This window comes from Cervus elaphus, chromosome 4, assembly GCF_910594005.1.
Source record: "Cervus elaphus chromosome 4, mCerEla1.1, whole genome shotgun sequence".
NCBI classification, from domain to species: Eukaryota; Metazoa; Chordata; class Mammalia; order Artiodactyla; family Cervidae; genus Cervus; species Cervus elaphus.
The window spans coordinates 4,821,954-4,846,390 of record NC_057818.1 but is presented as its reverse complement, the minus strand read 5'-3'; the positions used below and the strand labels follow the sequence as shown (position 1 = coordinate 4,846,390).

The following is a 24,437-nucleotide window of genomic DNA, read 5'->3' as shown; positions in this document are numbered from 1 at the left end:
GATGCCCAAAAGACACATCCAAGTAAAGATGTAGAGTAGGTAGATGGATCTATAAATCTCAGATTCAGGATAGAAGTATTTAAAGCTATCACATAAGATGAGATCTACTAGAAAGTGAGACAGCATATTAAAAAGCAGAGACATTACTTTTCCAACAAAGATCTGTCTAGTCAAGGCTCTGGTTATTCCAGTAGTCATGTATGGATGTGAGAGTTGGACTATAAAGAAAGCTGAGCACTGAAGAATTGATGCTTTTGAACTGTGGTGTTGGAGAAGACTTTTGAGAGTCTCTTGGACAGCAAGGAGATTCAACCAGTCATCCTAAAGGAAATCAGTCCTGAATGTTCATTGGAAGGACTGATGTTGTAACTGAAACTCCAATACTTTGGCCACCTGATGCGAAGAGCTGACTCATTTGAAAAAGACCCTGATGCTGGGAAAGATAGAAGGCAGGAGGAGAAGCGGATGACAGAAGATGAGATGGTTGGATGGCATCACCGACTCAATGGACATGAGTTTGGGTAGACTTCGGGAGTTGGTGATGGACAGGGAGGCCTGGCGTGCTGCAGTCCATGGAGTCACAAAGAGTCGGACACGACTGAGCAACTGAACTGAACTGACTGAAATGAAGAGAGTGAGCATAAAAATGAAAATAACCTGTTTTGCAAATAGAATTAAGCACTGAGGAATGAAGATGGTTGTTAACCCTCTGATAGTGAATCAGTGAAGGAGTTAGAAATTGGACCAAAGACCCCTGCTTCCCGTCACAGAGCTGGTCATTGTGTCCTAGTTCGAAGTATGTGTACACCATCTTACACCTGGAAGAACTTAGTATGCTTCTTAGTGGAGAGATTCAAAGCTCATCAACTTACAAGCATGTTTGTCACCTGATGGTCTCGATGTGCAATGTCTGTCTTCTATCTTTACCTACCTTTTTTTTTTCTTTTTTGCCACATCACACAGCATGCAGGTATCTTAGTTCTTAGTCCCCCACCCCACCCCCAGGGATCCAACACATGCCCAGTGCACTAGAAGCACAGAGTCCTAACCCCTGAACCACCAGGGACTTCCTTTTACCTACCTTCCTGATGTCTTTTTCCAGTTCACCATTCTAATTGGTTTCTCTGGCTGATGACATTGTCACCTTAGACTGTGGTAAGGGCACTGTATAGTTTTCCCATATGGCATGTCTTGACCTCTCTTCTTTGCTAGGATCTCAGCTGTTCTCTTCAGCTAAAACCCAGTTCTAGGTTATAGTAACTAAATTTATCATGGTAATCATTTTGAAATGTATAGAAATACTGAATCACTATATTGTATAACAGGAACTAACCTAATGTTGTGGTCAATTATACTTCAAAAATGAACTTATTAAAAAGAGATCAGGTTTGTGATTACCCGAGGCAAGGTGGAGGGAGAGGAAAGATGGATGAAGTCAGTCAGAAGATACAAACTTCCAGTTATAAGATAAATGAGTACTAGGGAGGTAATGTACAACATGATAAATATAATTAACACTGCTTTATGTTGTATATGAAAGAGTAAATGCTAAGAGTTCTCATCAAAGGGGAAAATTTTTTTTCTATTTCCTTAATTTTTAATCTATATGAGATGAGAGATCTTCAATAAATTTATTGTGGTAATCATTTCATGATGCATGTAACTTAAATCATTATGTTGTACACCTTAAACTTATACAGTGCCATATGTCAATTATACCTCAATAAAACTAGGAGAAAAACCCACTTCTAGGTTGCCTTCAAAATAGGGGTATCTACCAGTGGACTTCATTCTGAGCACAAACTTCAAAAACTCGGCACTGCAATGTGATCCTTTAGGGCCTTTTGATGGAGAACTTGGCTGTTGATTACTTAAAAAATAAAAAATTCCTTCTGCCATGTTTGAAATACTAGAAAGCAGATGGGATGGGAGGGAAAGCATTCAATTAAGTAATCAGTTTAATTCAGTCGCTCAGTCGTGTCCGACTCTTTGCGACCCCATGGACTGCAGCATGCCAGGCTTCCCTGTGTAATTTTATCTTTGAGGAGGACCACGGCTTCTCCTAAAATAAGTAGCCTAAAGCTTGTGCCCAATCAAGATAGCAAAGTATAGCAGAGATATATAGTAATTATCTTTTTTTCCCCTCGAAGAGCAGGGAGATAGGTCTGTTTCCGTGTCTGCTCTGTTATGGAGTATAGTGAAAGCGATAGAAAATTTGGAAACAAAGGGACCTGGTTTGGTCTTAACCCAGGACCAAGTGTCTAGGACCAAGGCCACATTTGTGTTTTCTGTTTGCCTCCAACGTAGGCAAACTGTGATTGGTTGGACTTAAATATGCAATGAACCACATGGGGGATTAATAGATGTGACTATTAATAAATAGTCAACATTTATGAAAAACCTTATTTTACAAAAATGTTAACAACGGCCACGATTTTGGCGCACAGAAACGCACTTTGGGAAGACGCGAGTACAGCGCGACCACAGTGCACTTGCGGGCCCCGCCCCTTTGGGCCCGCCCCCACTGAAGCCCGCCTGCTCGCTATTGGTCGCTCTCCTTGGGCCCGTCGGTTGCCGTGGAGACCACGGCTATGGCAACCAGGAGAAGCCATACTAGGTCGACGCTCTGAAACCGCGTAGGGGCCGCGACCCCGCGCGCCGCTTATGGCGCTCTATGAGCTCTTTGCGCACCCGGTGGAGCGGGGCTACCGTGCAGGGCTCTGCTCCAAGGCGGCGCTCTTCCTGCTGCTGGCCGCCGCGCTCACGTACATCCCGCCGCTGCTGGTGGCTTTCCGGAGCCACGGTGAGTCTGCCCCCCGCCCCGGCCAGTGCGCGCCCCGCGGCCTTCCGTGGCTCCCGCGCCGCCTCCCTGACCCGGATCTCTGCGCCCCGCACTCTCGTTATCTCAGGGTTTTGGCTGAAACGGAGCAGTTACGAGGAGCAGCCAACCGTGCGCTTCCAGCACCAGGTGCTACTCGTGGCCTTGCTAGGATCCGAGCCGGGCGGGTTCCTCGCCTGGAGCACGTTCCCCGCCTTCAACCGGCTGCAGGAGGGTCATCTGCGCGTCCCGCTCGTCTCCGTGAGTGATTCCCGCCTGGGCCCGGCCGCGCAGACTGGGCTGCGGAGGGGATGGGCGGAGGTCGCGGGCGGGCGGGAGGCCCCGGTCCCCGTCCCGGGGGGCCCGGGGTGCGGCTTAAGGAGTCACGAACCCCAGACACGAACTTCTATTTCCTTTCCTGGGGGCCTGTTTGTTGGTACATTCGGCTTCAAGCCGTCCCCCGCCCCGATGAAGCTGGCTGCTGCTGTCAGCGTCTCTGTTCTCTGCAGAGTCTCCAGCCCCTGGCATTTCCGTGGGCCTGGACCTTCCTGAGGGAATGGTGGTCGCGGAATTAGTTGTGTGAGTCGCGTTGTTGTTCATTCCCTAAGTCGTGTCCGACTCTTTGGTGGTGGTGGTGGTTTAGAAGCTAAGTCGTGTCTGACCCCTGCGACCCCATGGGCTGTGGCCCACCAGGCTTCTCTGTCCACGGGATTCTCCAGGCAAGAATACTGGAGTGGCCATGCCCTCCGCCAGGGGATCTTCCCGACCCAGGAATCAAACCCAGGTCTCCTGCATTACAGGCAGAGTCTTTACCAACTAAGCTGTGAGGGAAGCCCGACTCTGTGAGCCCGTAAACTGCAGCACACCAGGTTTCCCTGTCCTTCACCATCTCCGTGAGTTTGCTCAAACTCTTGTGCGTTGAGTCAGTGACGCTATGCATCTCATCCTCTGTTCTAGTTAATCATCCCGTTGTGCCGCTGAGTTGTGCGTGCGCCCACTGTCCGCGAGGAAAGGGCAGGCAGTTTCAGGCGGACTGACACGTGGAAGCCCGCAGGCTGTTTGGTTAACCGACCTCCAGAACGTCCTGCTGGCCAGGCCCGCCTCCCTGGGCTCACCTCCTTAGGTGCCGCTCAGTCCTGCTGCTGCCTGGGACTGAAATGAAGCATTTTACTGTCTGTCATGTAGTATCTGGTTCAGGTTAAGTGAGTGCTTCCTTTACAGTCACCCCTTTAAACTCACTTTCTGAAAGCATTTTCCTTTGGAAGTAGGAAAATTCTGGATTTCCTTCTTCCAGAGTTGAATCTCTTTAGATATCTGAGATGATGGGCCTACATTCAGATTTCTGTAGCTGAAAAAAAATTTTTTTCAGACTTTTTCCCCAGTAACTGAATAAAGTGGCCAAAAAAAAATTTTAATGTGATTTGCCATAAATGAATAACCACAAACAAAATATGGTTCTGATTACTTTTTATGATTACTTTAATTTTTTTATAATTATAAAAATGCCTGCTCGTTGAAAATAGTAGAGTTACAGGTACATATAATGACATGAAATTAAAAGCTCAGTTTGGTACATGTATCTAGACTTGCTGATTAACCTTCATTTTAAGGTCTGCTTGGGGCTTCCCTGATGGATCAGTGGTAAAGAGTCCGCCTGCCAATGCAGGAGACTTGGGTTTGATCCGTGGGTCAGGAAGATCCCCTGGAGAAGGAAATAGCAACCCACTCCAGTGTTCTCTGGGAAATCCCATGGACAGAGAAGCCTGGTGGGATATACAGTCTATGCGGTTACAGAAGAACTAGACACAACTTAGTGACTAAACAACCGAATATTTCATGATATGGAAAGTTGTAATGGATTTACCAGTTTCCTGTTGGTGGATTTTTTTGTTTTCACTTTTTCACTATTAGAATATTGCAGTGAACAAGATTTTGAATAAATCATACACCTTTAAACATCAAATTGTGAGGAATTGGAGTAGAAGCTGTTTGTTGAAATTGCAAAAATACATAGAAAACTAAGCAAGCAAATAAAATAATTATTAACTCCAGAAAAATAAAAAGGAAAAATAATCAGAGTTATGAATAGGATTTCAGTTCAGTTCAGTCGCTCAGTCATGTCCGACTCTTTGCGACCCCATGAACTTCAGCACGCCAGGCCTTCCTGTCCATCACCAACTCCCGGAGTCTACCTAAACTCATGTCCATTGAGTCAGTGATGCCATCCAACCATCTCATCCTCTGTCATCCCCTTCTCTTCCTGCCCTCAATCTTTCCCAGCATCAGGGTCTTTTCAAATGACTCAGCTCTTCGAATCAGGTGGCCAAAGTATTGGAGTTTCAGCTTTAGCATCAGTCCTTCCAATGAACACCCAGGACTGATCTCCTCTAGGATGGACTGGTTGGATCTCCTTGCAGTCCAAGGGACTCTCAAGAGTCTTCTCCAACACCACAGTTCAAAAGCATCGATTCTTCGGCGCTCAGCTTCTTTACAGTCCAACTCTCACATTCATACATGACCACTGGAAAAACCATAGCCTTGACTAGAGGGACCTTTGCTGGCAAAGTAATGTCTCTGGTTTTTAATATGAATAGGATTTACATAAACATAATTAGGTGAACACTAAATGTTGACTAACCAAAAGAAGAGTTTAACTCTTCTGGGGGTGTGGGGTAGGAAGAGGCAAAGAAAATTTGCCAGGCTCCCTCTCTGTGGGAAGACAATAGAGGATGCCTGAAACAGAAATTGAAAAGTGCCAATGCAAATGTTATTTAAAGACATGAAGGTACAATTCTAAATAATAAAGTAAATGAGGTGAATTTATTTGCCGTGTGGGTGGAAGTCTGCTGGATTTTTTAACAAATATCATTGAACATTTTGATCCTTTAACTGATCAGGTCCTTTAAATTTATTTAAAAAATAGAACTGGAGTACAGACAAATTTCTTTCAGCAGCTCCTCCCTAATCTTCACACATTGCCCATTTTTGTTCTTATTTGAGGTTTTAATGCCTCTGGGGAAGGTGACTGTTGATTTGAGACCAGCATCAAGGTATGCTTCCTTTTCTCTGTAAACCCACGGTTCTACCCGTATTTCCTTTCCAACAGTAGAAACAAAGGTGGTTGTTGTTTGTATTACAAACACACAAAAAATTAACTTGTTAGTTTTACTCTAGGTTAGCTTTCCCTGTCTTTTAAACTTTGGGTAGAAATTTTTTTTCTTTACATTTGTGTATTCTTATCTATCATATTCTCCTGGGTACTTGAGTCTTTAAGAAATAATCATGAAAACTTAAAATAGTCATGAAAACAAGGATACAGCATTAGGTTTCATTTTTGTGTTCTTTTCACTTGTTCGTCCACCATAAACTGGTTTGGCTCCCCAGTTGCATTACTAGCTAGCCTCTTATCTCTGTGACCAGAAGCCACTCCCTTGAGAGCACTGCCCACCAGGCCGCTACTTCTGGCGTGTGTGTTTTGCGATTTTATGAAGCCGAGACTGCTTCTTATTTTTATGGAACCCAGAGCTATCAATACTCTTTAATACTGGGTAATTTTGCACCGTAAGACATAAAGCCAAAGTTCCTTTTTCTTAGTTTTTTTCCCTCTCCATTCCAAGCCTGTGTCTGTAAGTAAATTCTGACCTTGTAAATTGCAATCTTTCACAGTAAATTATTTGCTTACTTCCTTACTTCCTGGTTTGAAAATAGTTTGAAATCATGAGATGCAAATAAATGAATTAGAAGATATAAGGGAAGTACAAGAAAAAAAAGTAAGTAAAAATTCAAGGAGAAAAAGAATAACACAAGAAGTCTACCAGATATTAAACTACACCTTAAAGCTCCAATAAATAAAGTAGTATGGTTTGTAGAATTGTATAAAATCTGGAAATGAACCCAAATATGACTAAGGTGGCATTTTTAAAAAATATATATATATTTATTTATTTGGTAGTGCCAGGCCTTAGTTGTAGCATGTGGGATCTAGTTCCATGACCAGGGATTGAACCCAGGCTCCTCTGCATTGGAAGCCTGGAGTCTTAGCCACTGGACCACCAGGGAGGTCCCCTAAGGTGGCATTTTAAATCAGTGAGTAAAGATGAAGCTAATACTCAGAGATTGTATAGCAGAATTAAAGTCCAGGCCAAAATTAAATTTAAAATATGAAATCACAAAACTACTGAAACAAATGAGTGAAAACTTTTAGATTTCTCAGTATGACATAAAATCTAGAAGGCATAAAAGAAACTTTTTTGATAAATGCAAGTATATAAAAAATAATTTTAAGAACTGTTGGCCTGGTGAAAACCAAAAGCAAAGTCAAAACACAAAATGACAACTAAGGAAAAATGTTTTACTATTTGTTTCACTTATAAAGGGCTAATTTTCCTAACAGAAAGTGCCTCAGTTCAGTTCACTCAGTCATGTCTGATCCTTTTCGACTCTATGGACGGCAGCACACCAGGCTTCCCTGTCCATCACCAGCTCTCAGAGCTTGCTCAGACTCATGTCCATTAAGTTGGTGATGCCATCCAACCATCTCATCCTCTGTCATCTCCTTCTCTTCCTGCCTTCAATCTTTCCCAGCATCGGGGTCTTTTCCAAGGAGTCAGTTCTTCACATCAGGTGGCCAAAGTATTGGAGTTTCAGCTTCAGCATCAGTCCTTCCAATGAATATTCAGGACTGATCTCCTTTAGGATGGACTGGTTGGATCTCTTTGCAGTCTAAGAGACTCTCAAGAATCTTCTCCAACATCACAGTTCAAAAACATCAATTCTTAAGCACTCAGCTTTCTTTACAGTACAACTGTCACATCCATACATGACTACTGGAAGAACCATAGCTTTGACTAGATGGACCTTGTTGGCAAAGTAATGTCTCTGCTTTTTAATATGCTGTCTAGGTTGGTCATAGATTTTTTTCCAAGAGGCAAGCATCTTTTAATTTCATGGCTGCAGTCTCCATCTGAAATGATTTTGGAGCCCAAGAAAATAAAGTCTGTCACTGTTTCCATTGTTTCCCCATCTATTTGCCATGAAGTGATGGGACCAGATGCCATGACCTTTGTTTTTTGAATGTTGAGTTTTAAGCCAGCTTTTTAACTCTGACCAACTACCTAGTTTTAAAAATGGGTAAAGAATATGGGCAGTTCATAGAAGATGAAACATGCCACTGAATAAAAAAATCATATGCACAACCTAAAAGTTGAGTTATAATTTACGGCAGATACACTGAGGACTTCAAGCCCTGGAGGCTGCATCTCAAGTAACCCTGAGGAAACTGCTCAGAGGAGGTGAGGGAGGAGCTAGGATATTTTGGATAATTTGCAACAAAGGGCAAGTAGTAGGAACAAGGAGAAAGAAAGAAAGTGAAGTCGCTCAGTCATGTCCGACTCTTTTCGACCCCATGGACTGTAGCCTACTAGGCTCCTCAGTCTATGAAATTTTCCAGGCAAGAGTACTAGAGTGGGTTGCCATTGCCCTCTCCAGGGGACCTTCCCAACTCAGGGATCGAACCTGCATTTCAGGCAGATGCTTTACCTTCTAAGCCACCAGGGAAGATCTTGAATAAAAGAGAACTAGATCTCAAGTGAAGAATTTAAGGCCTTGCTATGTATGGGAAAATGCAAGAATTCGGGCTCACATCCTGAGTTTCCTCAGGACTCACCTTCCATGGTGGCTGTAATAGCTGATGACTGTGATATCCTTTGCTTACTGATATAGCAAGCAATATTCTATTTCTCCACACATCACTCTTAAACATATGAAATCACATTCATAATTAGGGAGATGCAAATTAAAGATAATTGAGATATCTTTTTTTTAAAAAATCTATCAAATAGGCAAAAATTGAGGTTTCCTAGCACTGTGGGCAAGATGCATGCAAGCACTCCTGTATATCAGTGGTGGGAGTTTACATTGTAGAGCATCTTTGAGGAACTGTTTGTCCATATTTGTCAAAATTACAGATTCATGTACCTGTTTCTACTTCTAGTAAGGTATCTTAAGATTTGTGCACACATGTGAAATGACATCTGAAAAAAGCTGCGCGTTGCAGCATTGTCGGTAATATCAAAAGATGGCAAGCAACTTAATATAGTAAGAGAAGACTCATTTTATTTTTTCTTTTTTTAATATAAATTTATTTTAATTGGAGGCTAATTACTTTACAATATTGTAGTGGTTTTGCCATACACTGATATGAATCCGCCACGGGTGTACATGTGTTCCCCATCCTGAACCCCCCTCCCACCTCCCTCCCTAGAAGACTCATTTTAAAAATTGTGTTACATCTACCTAGTGGAACAGATCACTTTCTTTTTGGATGAAGTTAGATTTATATATATGCAGTGCTTAGTTGCTCAGTCATGTCTGACTCTTTGCTACCCCATGGACTGTAGCCCGCCAAACTCCTCTGTCCATGGAGATTCTCCAGGCAAGAATACTAGAGTGGGTTGCTGTGCCCAACTCCAGGGGATCTTCCCAACCCAGGGATTGAACCCAGGTCTCCCAAATTGCAGGCAGATTCTATACCATCCAAGCCACCAGGGAAGCCCAAGAATGCTGGAGTGGGTAGCTGATCCCTTCTCCAGGGGACCTTCCTGACCCAGGAATCGAACCAGGGTCTCCTGCATTGCAGGCAGATTCTTTACTAGCTGAGCTACCAGGGAAGCCCGAATTTATATATACTGATACAGAATTACTCCAAGAGAAATTTGTAAGTATAAAAAAAATTGTATATAATATGCTTCCATTTGTATAAAAATAGAAATATATATATATGAATGTGTATATTTACATATTCATACATGCATGCTTCTGCTATCTCTGGAAGAATTCAAAAGAAACTGACAACATTGATTGCTCTGGGGGAGGAACTTAGATTCAGTGGGAGAGAAATCTTTTCACTAAATAGCCTTTTGTTCCATGGGAATGTAATATATATTGAAGATTTTTAAGTTACTGATACAGTGACAATTTTTAAAGGAAAAATTTAGAAAGTGCCTTGTTAAAAGCAAATCAAAAAGCAGTAAAAAAAAAAAAAAAAGCATTTAAAAGCAGATAAGTATATAAAATGGCAATTACTTAGGAAAATAGTTTGCAGTTCCTCAAAAAGTTAAACATAGTTACCATGTTTCCCAGTGTCCTTACCCCTAGGAAGTTGTGTACCTCAGAAGTGAGGACAGTCTACACAGAAACTTGTGCACAAATATTCATAGCAGCCTCACTGATAGTAGCAGGAACAATTCTAAAAAAGTGGAAACAACTCACACGTCCATCAGTGAGTGAGTGGACAACCAAATGTGTTATTGCCATACAATAGAAGATCACTCAACCACAGAATGGAATGGAGTCATGATACAGGCTACCACATGGGTGAACTTTTTTTACTCAGTGAAAGAATCCAGCCACAAGACAGTACATGTTGTAGGATTCCATTTAGATGAAATGTCCAGAATAGACAAATCTGTAGACAGAATGTAGCTTAAGATTCCAGGGACATGGGGAATTAATTGGCATGGAGGAGAGACAGAGCAAGTGACTGCTAATGCGTATGTGATTACTTTTTGGGCTGATAGAATGTTTTGAAATTGGTGTTACTGGTGACAAGTCACACAACTTTGTGAATACTATAAAATCTACTGAATTGTATTGATAGAAAAAGGGTGAATTTTATGATACGTGAATTCTCTAAGCAGGTAGGCAAAACCCTGGTAATGTGCTTACAAACCATAGTAATAAAAATTGATATAGATTTACTGTGCCTCTGGCATAAGCTAAGCATTTTATCATTAGGTAACACATTTAAATTTGTCTACGTAGTACTTGGCCTTTAACAAGTACTTAGTAAAGTGTTAGCTGTTAATTTTTTTTTACATATTACATTATCTCTAAGGTTCACAGTAACCTTTTGAGGTAGAGGTTATACCCCCGTTTTACACATGAGAAGAATGAGACTCAGAGAACTGACATAATTTCTGGCTCTCAAGTGAGCAGTCAGGATACAGCTCATATTCCATATCTTGTTCCCTATCTTGTACTCTTCACCCTTAGTGCAGCAAAATGCTTTTCTGACTCTGGATAAAGGGAGACTGACTACAGCCTGTCCAGGAAAGTGCCGGAAAGTGTAAGAGCAGTGGTTTTAGATCAAAGTTTTGACGAAATGCTTGGAGGTGGCTTTGCAGTTGATAACTTGGGGAAATGCCTTGGAAGTCACAAATAGTTCACCTTGGACAGCGTCTCGATGCTTTTCACGCTTGAGAGAAGAAAAAAAGCACAGAATGACCTTTTTCCCTCAACGAGCCTGACTTGATTCTTTAAGCATCTGTGACCTGCAGAATTTGGGACTGAAGGCTGTAGGAGGGTGCAGGGAGACGAGCAGAGCGGCCTGGGTGGCAGACGTGTTCTTTCGCGTCTCTGAAATCGCTGTGTCTGCCTGTCGGTGGCGGCGTTGTGCAATAGCTTTTGACTGGAAGGCAGGCTTGTCTGGTCATCTTTGCCTATGCATGCGCAAACGTCAGACGTGCCAGCGCCAAAACTGGCAGAAGGGACATGAGCAACTTGAAAGAAACCCCGGAGGGCCTTCCCTGGCAGTCCAGTGGTTAAGAATCCAGCTCTCAGTGCAGGGGACGAGAGTTCGAGCTCTGGTCGGGGAACTAAGATCACACACGCAGGGGACAGCAACTAAGCCCCCGAGCCACAGCTACTGAGCCCTCGCGCTGCGACTGAAGACCCCGCATGCCACGACTGAGACGTGGAGCCCCCAAAATAAATAGAAGAAGTGTTCTAAAAAAGAGACAATGCTAAAACATTTAACCCTAAGAACCAAATGAGAGGCAAGTAAGGGGAAGTTCAAGAGGCCTTTAAAGGTAGCACATAATTGGAAAGCCTGCTTTAGAACTCAGACCAATGGATTTTATTTCCCTTTGTGAATGTTTTTTTTAAATGCTCTTAACACCGGAGAAGGAAATGGCAACCCACTCCAGTATTCTTGCCTGGAAAAGTCCATGGACAGAGGAGCCTGGCGGGCTGCAGTCCATGGGGTTACATGACTGAGCATGTGCACACGAGGGTGGAGGGAGATGGGTTGGTAGCAATAAAGAGGTAGTACTAAAAAAATAAATTAATTAAAAAAAAAAATGCTCTAACACCAGTGGGCTGCATGGTACAAAGGACAAAGCTGCAGAGAAAAGTATGGATAATACTGAGTCAAAAAATGATTCAAAAGAATCAAAACGTAGAGAAGTTTTAATCCCTGGATCAATTTATTTTGCATATATTTTTCTATGTACATAAATATGGTCTATCAATATGCCTAGGTCTAAAAGCTCTTCCAATGAGTATAAAATAAATTACCTGCTTGATTAGAAAGCACTGTGTCGCACAACAGTTTAACTAGAAGTATTTTTGCTTTTCTGGAGCGAAGTTGTTTCGGTCATGTCTGACTCTTTGCGACCCTGTGGACTGAAGCCTCCCAGGCTCCTCTGTCCCTGGGATTCTCCAGGCAAGAATGCTGGAGTGGGTTGACATGCCCTTCTCCATACCCTTAGATTCATTTACGTATAGGTAGCAAGGATTTTATAAGTCTAGGAGACATGGAGTCGTGGTTCCTACCTTGCTGGAGAACCAAAGACTGGTGTCAGAGAGCATTTTCAGCATAGAAAGAAAAAGGGGGACACCCCAGTGATGACCAGTGCACGGTCAAGTAGACACAGGTGTCAGCCAGGAAGTTAACCTTAAATAAAAGAATGTGACTCCAAAGAATAAAAGGTATGGGACTTCCCTGGTGGTCCAGTGGCTGGAAGTCCGCCTGCCAATGCAGGAGACATGGATTCGATCCCTGGTCTGGGAGGATCCCACCTGCTGCGGGGCAGCTAAGCCCTTGCACTACGACTGAAGCCCTTGCACCTGGAGCCCTTGCTCTGCAACAAGAGGAACCACTGCAATGAGAAGCTCATGCCCTGCAACTAGAGAGTAGCCCCTGCTCACTGCAACTAGAGAAAGCTTGTGCCTAGCAAGACCCAGAGCAACCTAAAGGTAAGTAAATAATTTTTTTAAAAAAGAACAAAAGGTATGAAAACAAGCAGGAGCCAAATAAAATTCCAACAAACTATCAAATAGTGTAGAATCCCTGATAAGGAAAAAATGTTCCAAGTCAGGGCACTCTGAAAACAATGACACTAGTTAAATTCACAGCTACGCTTACAGTCAGATGCTTTGCTGGCTGTGAGGTCTTGTCTCAGCTCCAAACCCACCCCTCTGCTTTGTGGTGCTCACGTTGAGATGCTGAAACCCACATTCTCCTCTGACAAATGGCTCCCTGTTAGGTTCTGCCAGTAGGAGGCATGGTAAGCCTTGTTCTGGGAGTGGCAGAAAACCAGAAATTGCAGCCAGGGTGAAGAACCATCACAGGCGTGATGCAAACAGCAGGAGCAAGTCCTTCCTCCAGCCTTATTGACTGGCTTCATGGGTTCTCCCTCCAAGCTCCAAAGGTATCAGCCCTCCTTTTTTGAGGTCTGAGTCGCAGCTCCTTGAGACATCCCAGCTTCTTCCTTTTCTTCTCCAGCCCTAGGTAGTCATCCTGCAAAAAGTGTCCCCTTTTTTGCCTTTTTTCTCCTACTAATGCCTATATTATCAATTATCCCCTATACTAAATTCCCCTGTTAAAATAGCTTGATTTTGTTTCTTTCTTTCTGACTGGACCCTGATCGATACAGTTGGACTGATGGGCATTGACTAGACCCAGCAGTGCCTGCCTGTATTTATCCTATCTATATGTTAGTATTTTCACAGTTATCTGTAGAGGATTAACCTGTTTTAACCCCAGAAGTCTTTGAAATTAGCGTTCTTATTGGCTGTTATAGAATCAAGAGTCAGCAAACTTAAGTCTCAACCCCAGTTCTGTCATTGGGTTCCATACCCTGTTTTGACCTCAGTGTAGTTATATAAAGAGTATGATAGTACCTACCTCTCTAATTATTGCTAGTTATTATTAGTAATAAACTTCTAGGATATGCAGAGGAATGAGACAGGACAATCCATGGATATAGAGATTGCCACAAGTTGACATACACCTTAAAGAAATAGGGGGATGGTGTGATTTATGACTTCTCTTAGCCAGACACATCCACTAGATTTTATTTACCAACCTTGAACCTGTGTTAAAGAAGGACTAGCTTTGTAGCTTTGTAAAGAAGTACCTACCTTTGTAGCCACTGCATTTTGTATTAAGCTTCATTTAAAGTAATGGAATTAGGGTTTCCCTCATGGCTCAGTGGTAAAGAATCCACCTGCCGATGCAGGAGACACAGGTTCGATCCCTGGTCTGGGAAGACCCCAGATGCTGCAGGGCAGCTCAGCCCGGGCTCCGCAAATATCAGCCTGTGCTCTCGAGCCCGGGAGCCACAGCCGCTGAAGCCTGAGTGCGCTCAAGCCTGCCCTGCGCAGCGAGAGAAGCCAGCGCCGTGGGAAGCCCTCACTCTGCAACTGGAGAGTAGCCCCCACTCCCCGAAGCTGGAGAAAAGCTCGCAAAGCCCCGCAGGCCCAGCACAGCCAGATCAGTAAATACAGCCTTTATAAAAAGCAGGTGGAATTAAATGACTGATCCCATCCGTGGTCCAGGTGATAGCACAGCGATGTAACCCACCTTACCAGCCTCAGGGGAGTGAGAGTCTTACTTGGTGACAGGTCCTCTGTGAGGAGGGCATGGCAACCCACTCCAGTATTCTTGTCTGGAGAATCCCATGGACAAAGGAGCCTGGCGGACTACAGTCCATGGGGTCGCAGAGCTGGACACGACTGAAGTACCTTGGCACGCAGGCACCTCTGTGGGAGAGGCATCATTTGCACGATCACTCATCACCACGGCCCTGTATCAGCCTCGTCTTTCACTGTCTCCAGCTCATGAACTCTGCTCAGCTCCACTGGCCTCATCTCAGCCTCGTAAACACTGACCCACTTTCACCCAGAGCACGTGTGTTTTGTTGGCCTGGATTAGTCTTTCTCAAGATGTTTCTGTACCTCATCACCTCACTTCATCTGACTTCTCGGACAGTCAGGTATTCCTGAATACTTTCTATATAAATTTGTGTTAAATTCTACCCTGATCTTCTCTGATTTTAGCTTGCTTCACTTTTCTTTGTGGCGCTTAGCACTACCTGATGTCAGCACATGTTTACTGACTTACACTCTGCCTCCCTGGCTGGGAATGGAAGCTCCATTATGGCGGGGACTTTGTCCATTTTGTTTGCCACTATATTCCCAGAACCTGAAGCAATGCCTGGCACCTCTGGCACATAGTAGGCCCTCAGAAAATATTTGACAGGCTAATGGGTGGATTTAACAGGTACTGTACCAGATCTCTCTCCTCTGTGAACCTGGAGTAAAAGCATGCTGGTTTTTTTGCAAAAAGATCTTTCATAACCAACATCTGCTCCTTGAGTTTAAGTCTGGACATTTTAGTCCTGGAAACAGGACCAGATTTGAAGTCAGATATGTGGTTTCATATCCTGTCTTTACCAATACTAGCTGTATTCCATAAATCCTTTAATCTCCCTGAGACTTGATTTTCTCATATATGCAATGGGAATAGTAGTTGCTCTGCTTACCTTTGACTGATTGTAAAGGTCAAATGAAATGTGTTTCTCTCCCTCTGAGACTGTATGAGAGTCCAGATTCTTCTGGCATTTCCCTTCTGGCCACTGTCCTTCTCTCTCGAAAGTTGTTGATCTTGTCTTCCTGTATAACCCTCAAGATCCAGAAAAGCTATGGATCCACCACAGAGAGGTAACCCGACTTTGTCTTCCAAGTCTTCCCAGATATCAGCTGGAAAAAAAAAATGCTCAGGAAGACAAGGCAGCCTCTTTTCCGTCCTACTCATAATTGCTGATACATAATTGCCTCGGTAACCTGACCATCAGCCCTGGAAACAGATATCCCTGTGTTGCACCTGCAAAGCCGACGGAACGAGACAGAGAAAATAGTATCCAGCAGAAGAGAGAGGGTAGACTTCTCTATAACAAGGCCCAGGATAAGGACATTATTGTCTAGAAGGAAAGAAATGATTGAAAGGTTCTGAAAACTGAGATAACTCCATCTCAAGCGACCTTATTAGCCTGAAAAAGAACAAAGAGTCTCTTCCCCCACATAAAGGTATGGAGGAAAACCACATGACTCAGTAGATGGGGAATTCAGGGGGGAGTATGCTGATACACCATCACGGAATCCTCTGGGAACCTACAAACAGGCTCGGTTGTAACGAGGTCCAGAGTTGCGCCATGGAATCATGTCCCCAGTGATTATATCTCAGTGACCATCTCTCCTGCTCGTCCTCTTAGGGTCACTGTGAGGCGAGACTGGATTCTGGCAGTTTTTTATGAGCAATGATTTGTCTTTCTCCCTCCTTGGATCTCTGTTCTTACTGCTTTCATGTCCCTAATTTATAAAGTACCTATGGAGTCTTACTGCCTTACTGATTTTACTTAGCTTTCTTTTTCATTGTACTGATTGGTACTAAAAGATGCACTAGGTTTTAAAGCCCTGACATCAATCCAACGTTGAGAATCTGAAGCAAAGACATTGTGGTTAAAGAACATATAAACAGAGCCTGCTGTTTTTCTGCTGAGTCTGTTTGGGAAATGCAAAATGATTGGAATTTTTTCAAAATCTGTTCTTAGGTGCTATTTAAACCTTCCCTACAAACTCAGGCATATTTCTTAAAAGGAAAGAAAACACCAGCAACAAAACAAAAAAGATCAAATGAGACAACTGAAAAAGAATAATGCATCCAGATGTTACATTGCTTTTATTGCCGCTTCCAGGTCCCAACCAGTTTGGCCCTAGAATATTTGAGAAGTACAAGTGTGCAGTTCAGGGCTGTGTCTCTTTCCCCAGTATTGATCCACCTATAACTATTTAATGTTCTCTTTTTCCTTTCGGTGAGAGATACAATGCCTGTGTGTGGCAGAGTCACTGTGTATGTCCAGCATACTCCAAGCTGTGGAGTCCTCCTGGACTTATTAAGGACCAGGGTCATCAGCCTTTTTTGGACTTTAGGCTAGAGAAGAAGACAGGAACCAGGACGGGAAAATGGATGTGCTGCGCTTTGAGCTGGAGCTCCCCCTGCAGCCCACGGAGCAGGTTCTAGGCGTGCAGCTCATCCTGACTTTCTCCTACCAGCTGCATGTGAGTTATCTCCCTTCTGTCTTTCTTTTTTTCATAGTTTTATTTTTCTTTTTTTACTATTTATTTATTTTTAGGCTGTGCTGGGTCTTCGTTGCTGTGCGTGGGGTTTCTCTAGTTGCGGTGAGCGGGGGCTACTCTTCCTTGCGGTGCGAGGGCTTCCCATTGCGGTGGCTTCTCTTGGTTTGGAGCACGGGCTCTTGCTTTAGTTGCTCTGCAGCATGTGGAATCTTCCTGGACCAGGGATCGAACCCGTGTCCCCTGTATTGGCAGGCAGAGTCTTACCTACTGCACCACCAAGGAAGTCCTCCCTTTTGTCTTTCAATAGAACAGGGCCCCCCTTTCTGATTTTTGGTAAAACTCGCACTGCAGAAGACTCTTTGCAGAAGTGTCATTTAGGATTTAGCCGCCAAAGCTAAATTTGAATGTTTTTGTGGCGGTCACATTAATTTCCACGAGCTATTAATAGCTCCAGGGGTTCTGGGCAGAGCGCTTCCTGCATGGCTAAGCTTGGCACTGGGGGGATGGCTTAGGCTTCAACCACAGATGGGTGATGCTCAGAACCCGCAGCCATTCGGATCTGACTGAAATTGATATGGTCTCTCTTTCTAATGATTTCAGAGGATGTCGACATTCGTGATGCAGAGCATGGCATTTCTCCAGTCCTCCTTCGCTGTTCCGGGGTCCCAGTTATATGTGAACGGAGACCTGAGGCTGCAGCAGAAGCAGCCCCTCAGCTGTGGTGGCCTGGACGTCCGGTACAATGTAGGGACACTTCCTCCTGCCGTCTCTTTTGCTTCTATATTGTATTGTTTATCAAGTGCTTTGAAGAGGGAGCAAGTAACATTGGAAATAGCACTTCTCTGTGAGTGGCAGAGAAAAGGATCTCTGAGGAATTCTTTCCGTGAATCCTTTTGAAATATGGAGACAGATATCCCTGTTTACATCTTAAAAAGAGAGGGAGAAGAATCTTTGTCTTTATCTAAGAATTGAATTGTTTATAGTTTTGGGGTATGCAAGCACACACAGTGTATTTCAGGTGATCTTTCTCAGTTCACGTTAAAGATTTGAAAAAGCCTACTAATCACTGTTTGCTAAGCTTGTAAGATGGGCCAGCCTGAGTTAACAGGGGTGAATACATCGTCTCATTCAGTCATCACAGCAGCCTCATGAGACACCTTCAGTTGCCGTCCCTGCTCTCCAGCTGCGTGTCCTGGCACCGTCCCCCTTGCTCCTTTCTAGCCCTGGGGCCCATTTTGCTGTCCCTCAAACCTACGAAGCAGCTCCTGCCTCAGGGGTTTTGCACTTAACTCTTCATCTAGCAAGTATCCACATCGCTTACCCTACTGCTCCGTCTGGTCCCTGTTCAAAGCTCCTGAGCACAGTCCTTCCTTGACACGCCTTCTAAAGAACATCCACCTGTCCCTCCATCATCCCTCACCCAGGTTTACTCTTCTTAACCTTCACCTGAAATATTAAAGGGAGGTTTCCAGTTTGTTCATTTGCTATCTCCCTTAGTGGTAAAGGGGCTTCCCCTGTGGCTCAGCTGTAAAGAATCCGCCTGCAATGCGCGAGACCTGGGTTCGATCCCTGGGTTGGGAAGATCCCCTGGAGAAGGGAAAGGCTATCCCTCCAGTACTCTGGCCTGGAGAATCCCATGGACTGTATAGTCCGCGGGGTCACAAAGAGTCGGACACGACTTTCACTTTGAGCGATGAAAGCTCTGTTGTCTTCTGTGTTCTCTCGCCCCGGCACTTAACACAGTGACTGCCCAGGTATGCACTCAGAATTGATGAGAGAACGAACTCTCATTTCACACATGAGGAAACTGGAGCCTATAGGGATTGATTAATTTCCCCAAAGCCCCCAGAGCCATGAACGGTCTGTCTGAGACCAGGACTCATACATGCGATCACTCATCACGAACCTTCATGTTATCACAAGGAGACCCATATAAGTTGGGCTACTTTTGAAACTTAATAGGAAATGTTATCAGTTACTATAACCAGGACTGTCCCAGATAAAATTCATGGTCACCATAACCATAACCATTATCAACATACTATTTTTTTTTAACAGGAGGGACTATAAAATATAAATTTAATGTGCTGTGCTTGGTCGCTCAGTCTTTACCCAACTCTTTCTGACCCCATGGACTGTAGCCCACCAGGCTCCTCAGTCCATGGGGATTCTCCAGGCAAGAATACTGGAGTGGGTTGCCATTCCCTCCTCCAGGGGATCTTCCCGACCCAGGGATCAAACCCAGGTCTGCACACATTGCAGGTGGATTCTTTACCATCTGAGCCACCAGGGAAGCCCGTGTTATGTCAGCAGGAATGTGATACTAGAGAACTGCTCTCTCACGTCTTCAAAGGATTATGTACTTATTACTATGTGTGCACTTTATCCGCTTTCCATTTCTGCATTTCAAAGAGATCTATTCGGGAGCATCCAGACAAAATCAAGAAAAGAGACAAAGGGGTTGAAAATGTAGTCTCTTAGAAAAAATTAGAAGAATCATTTCTCCCGTTGGAATAGAGAGGGGAATTAATATAAGTAGCTTTAAAACCCGTGAAAGATGGATATTGACCCCTTGTTTCCTTCCCTCTAGAAAGAAAGACTGAAAGTAAATGACTTAAATTGTTTCAAAAGAGTTCATTCATCTTTGAAGAACAAATTATCCATGCTGGAATAGGCCCCCAAGCGCAAGAGAGTGGTCTCTGAGATCAGCCTGGGTGGGAGCGGGGGGTAGAAAAACCAGGAGCGCAAGTCGCTTGCATGCTCATACCACCTGCTCACACCACGCCCTCCCGCCGCGTCCCAGGTGTCCGTCATCAACGGGACCAGTCCGTTTGCCAGTGACTACGACCTCACCCGCATTGTTGCTGCCTATCAGGAAAGGAACGGTGAGTCCTGTGGACAGCTCTTCCAGCTGCTTCTCAAGGACTTTGCAGGTTAATGAGGGTATTGGAAAGAAACAGAATTAGAGCCCTTGTCATATCAAAATGTCAAAACCAGTGAATGCTCAGCTATGGAAGGTGAACAGGTTGCTCAGAATTTGTTCGTTTTCTCCTGATCCAGAGACCTACAACCTAACCATCCCCTCCACTGCTCCTCTGGTCCGGCAGGTTAGTGCCAATTCACTGCCATATTCGTCCCACTGCTGGTTTCGTGGGTTTATGCGTATAGATGCATAAGTTGCTTCCCACAGCACACCTGTGAGAAAAGCCAAAGACAGGTTGCTCTCCACAGTGTTCAGATGGAAACAGGGAACGCGAGTGACTCGCCGCATGTCAGCAGCTGAAGAAGGAGAAAGTACCCAAGATTCTGGCTGAAAGGCAGAGGGTGCCCAGGGCCTCTGAGAGGCAAGACCTGAGTGCTTGCCTGGCTCAGCATTTCTGGCTGCTTGGTGGTCTGAGGTTTCCTCTAAAGGAACCTAAAGCATTACTTGGCAACCAGACATCTTAGATACAATACACAGACATTTAACAAGTCGGGACCGCAATTCCAGTATTTCTTTCTGGTTTTATGTAATACATGAGCAGCTTTATTCCAAAAATAAAGGAATTTTAGAACATGACTTAAAAACATTTATCTGCAAATCAACTTTTCTCCCTTAATTCCTTCCAGTTGTTGTCCATATGCAGAGTTTTTATACAGCTCCTGTCACAGTTTAGAGACAGTTTTTGTCTTCTGTACTTTGTAATATAAATATGTCCCCCACACGGCAACAAAGTTTTCATTGGTTTTCTCTTTAGAGGTAACATAGTATTCCTTTGCTTAGACAGTTGTAGAACACAGACTGTTTTTAAGGTCCTTTGACAAGGGTTTTAACAAATTCTATGTGAGCAGCTTTGAACATTCGATGTCTCTTTCCTTTTGAATTATTTCTCTGGAATGTGTTCTGAAGTGCAGAGTTGGCCTGGGAGGTCAGAGTATTTTATAGCCCTCAATATTTTACTGCCAAAGAGAGCATTCATGGATTAACTCCTCATTGTGTTGCAGTAACCACCATCCTGACTGACCCCAGCCCCATCTGGCTGGTGGGAAGGGCTGCAGAAGCTCCATTTGTGGTTAATGCAGTCATCCGATACCCCGTGGAAGTCATTTCATATCCTTTCTGTTAAAGGGCCAACAGTAGCTGGGTTTCAAAAAAGAGAAGGATTCCTCAGATGTCTCAAGAAGGAACAGATGTGGGAAGCCTCAGACTGGAAATTGCTGCAGTGGTAGTCCCCCACAAATGACTCTGTCTGTCTGCAGTTCATACGGGAAAAAAATATTCATTTCCTGTTCATATGTCCTTTTGAGCAATTCTTCTAGGTCAGAATCATACATATTTATATCTTAATAATCTTTGATTGTCTCTTTTATCTTAAGGGTATTTGAAACATTTTTTGTGATTTTCTGTATAAACTAACCCTTTGGTGTAACATGTATGTAGAAAATGTCATCTGTGACTCCTTAACTATTGGTACTTATCTACCAGGATTCTGGGAAATGATAAAGTTCGCCTGGATCCAGTATGTCAGTATCCTGCTTATCTTCCTGTGGGTGTTTGAAAGAATCAAAAGATTTGTGTTCCAAAATCAGGTGGTGACCACAATCCCTGTAACAGCTATGCCCCAGGGAGAACTGTATAAGGAGCATTTATCATAAGAAGACCCTTTCTGAAAACTCTTAAGCAAGACCGTGGCCTCCTCGCTGTTGTCTTCTGAGAACTGCCATCTTACGAAATTTCTGAAAAGAGTCCATGGACACTTGCCCCCATGTGTGCTTTTCCCATCAGAGACAAAGAACAATCCTTTCTAATTTTCCTCTACACAAATTCTATATCTCCTAAGCATCTGCAGAGATAATCAGGGACTAGTTTGTAGAAATGTTTCTGAGGGTTCCCCAAGGCTATAATTTGCTTTTGTTTGTGTTTTTCGCCTCAGACTTGGATCTCCAGAGGAAACTACAGTCAGTTCAGATAGCTTGGAAAGAGTCCCATCTCTGGTGAAGCAAAGACTTTTCCTCTCTTGAACTGAGAAGCATGCCGTGTGTTTCTTCCCCCTGTTGTAAACCAGGTTTTCCTCTTTGCAGGGCTCTCTGGGGATAGATACGCAATCATCAGCAGTTTCCACTCCTGGGCGTCTAAATTTCTGCTCAGCACTGGTTTCTAGAACTAAGAGGCCTTTAACCGGCGATCTGGAGGGGGAGAGGGGAGCGCTCGGGGCGCATGTGCGCGCGGGCGGGCGCCGTGAGGACACGCGGCCCGGCGTCCACCTGCCGCGTCGAACAGACGGGGGTCTGTGGCAGCCCTGCCGAGCAGCCCTTGATCCCGCCCGCCGGGGCGGCTCTTGGCCTCCGGCTGAGCCCCTGGAATAGCAGGCCGCGGTCAGCAGGGCTGCTGCAGGCACAGGCCCTCAGCGACAGCGGGGGAGTGAGCCGTGCAACAACAGGTCCTTTCTCCCTGGCCCTCGCCCAGCAGGCTGCCCACTTGCCACGCTTCCTCCTCGACAGCCCTCCCCCGCTTGAAAAGGACTCCGGCGACAGAGGAGCTGTTGTTGCTATTGGCTCCTGCCGCCTGACAACCACAGAGGTTACTTGGAGGGCTAGCGGGAAGCCCGCGACTTGAGTTTCCTCTGCCTCAGGAACGGGGTGCCCATCACAGAGGGCCGCTTTGGGGAGGACACACAGGAGCCGGGGGGGCGCAGAGGATGCCAGCCGCGCAGCCCATTCCGGGCCTGGCCGTCAGCGGAATAAGACGCAGTTCAGCTGGATCACCCTCGTGACTCTGAGCGCCTGCCGCAGAGACACGGAACGGGCCTCTGTCTTGAGTGGACCAGGGATTTTCCATTCACTCTTAAGGACCGCTGGAGCTGCTTTATGACCCCCTGCTTTCACTGGCGGTGGAAGGACACGCCCTCTGAGATCTGCACTTAACACCCGTCCACACACACCTCTTGAGTTTTTATTTCCAAGGCACCTTTTCTTCCAGGCTGACCAAATTAAGGACTTTGGAAACAAAGCTGTTTTGAAGTATTTAAGCACAAAAAGATCCTAACACTGGTCCCTCTGCCTTTTAATATTTTGAGCTGTTTATATGCCTAGAGTTGTTGTTGTTTTTTTTCTTCCCTGAGATTTAAATAAAAAAGAATTTCTGGTTTGAATCACCAAAAAGGTAATGAAATGTGGAAAGAGAGCTGAAGATGTATCTCAACACGGCTTTGTATTTTATTAAATTATTTTTCATGCCAAACATGTATAAAGAACCATGATGTTTTGTAACTTTATAATTAAAATGTTCAAACTGGAAGGTTCCATGTGGCTCTTCGGAGGGGCAGGGTATTTGGAAAAGGGAGGATGGGGAGGGCAGAAGTTGTGCACACTTCTCCTTACTCACCAACAGCCTTGTTTTGCCAGGGCTCTGTCCAAAGACTTTGGAGCTTTTGTTAACTCTTTGGCAAAAGCCTTCTGGCCCCACCCCAGGTAAATGTGAGTTTTTGGTGGAATCCACATGGCATGTGAAAATCACAGGCTGGAAAATTACAACTGCTTCTGGTGGATACCAGATTGTTTACAGATCAGATGTTGGTGGCTTCTGAAGATGAACCACACTGTATAGTTGCAGGGAAAAGGTGGGAAATATACAGAAGTTTATCAACTGGGCTGTAACCCATAGCTGTGTCAGGGTCTAAGACAATATTTGGCAGGGTGGAATCTCTTATCTTGTCAAATGATTATCCAGTTTCTATTTGAATCAGGTGAGGTCCCATCATCTAAGGATAATAAAGCCTTCTTTCTTTCTCTTCATGTTCATGCTTTGTAAAAGAAGTTTTATTTCTTTGTGACCATGTAAGCCTATGGGGGGAAACGTGTCATTACAGAAACCTAAAAAAATGAGTTGTCTGTAAATTGCTCTTGGCATTCTGACACACATCCTTTTAATTTTTTGCTTTTTTTTTTTTTTTTTTTTTGCTGTCATAAATGACATTTCCATCAACCGTGCATATAAATCCTTTTTGTTAGTTTTATTTCCTTAAGACAGAGCCTAGAAAGAAATTAAGATTTCAAAAAGTTTCTTAAGGATTTTAATTCATCTCGCCAAACCGAATCCTGGAAAGAATGTGCTAATTTATAGTTCCAGGCGCAGAAATCTTTTTAGGTCGCACCAGGGACTACAAGAGATCAGAATTCTCCATCTTGTTCAGATACTGGGACTCTGTTATCTGTAGAGGGAAATAACATCTTTATTTACTGAAAGATACCCGGTATTTACCCGGACCTGCTATCAAGCCTGAGTCTCCAGCTCCTGAGGGCCACCTGGTGTCCCGGCCCCTCTCAGCCCGGCTAGTGCGCGGGGCCCCGACATCCAGGTGACCCAGGCTTGGCTGGGGCCGAGGCCGGGGGCTTGGGAAGCAGTTTGGATTCCTCTGGCTGCGAAGATGCCACCGAGAGC

At 44.4% G+C, this 24,437-nt stretch overlaps 1 protein-coding gene across 1 annotated transcript; it reads left to right on the top strand.

Moving 5' to 3' along the window:
- Window positions 1-2,572: 2,572 nt before the first annotated feature.
- On the top strand, window positions 2,573-23,294 carry TMEM231 (transmembrane protein 231). The gene is made up of 7 exons (XM_043898083.1): window positions 2,573-2,803; window positions 2,910-3,079; window positions 16,871-16,999; window positions 17,618-17,761; window positions 19,821-19,902; window positions 21,002-21,107; window positions 21,472-23,294. The coding sequence occupies exons 1-7, from the start codon at window positions 2,665-2,667 to the stop codon at window positions 21,650-21,652; spliced, it is 951 nt and encodes a 316-aa protein (XP_043754018.1). The 5' UTR covers window positions 2,573-2,664; the 3' UTR covers window positions 21,653-23,294.
- The last annotated feature ends 1,143 nt before the right edge of the window (window positions 23,295-24,437 follow it).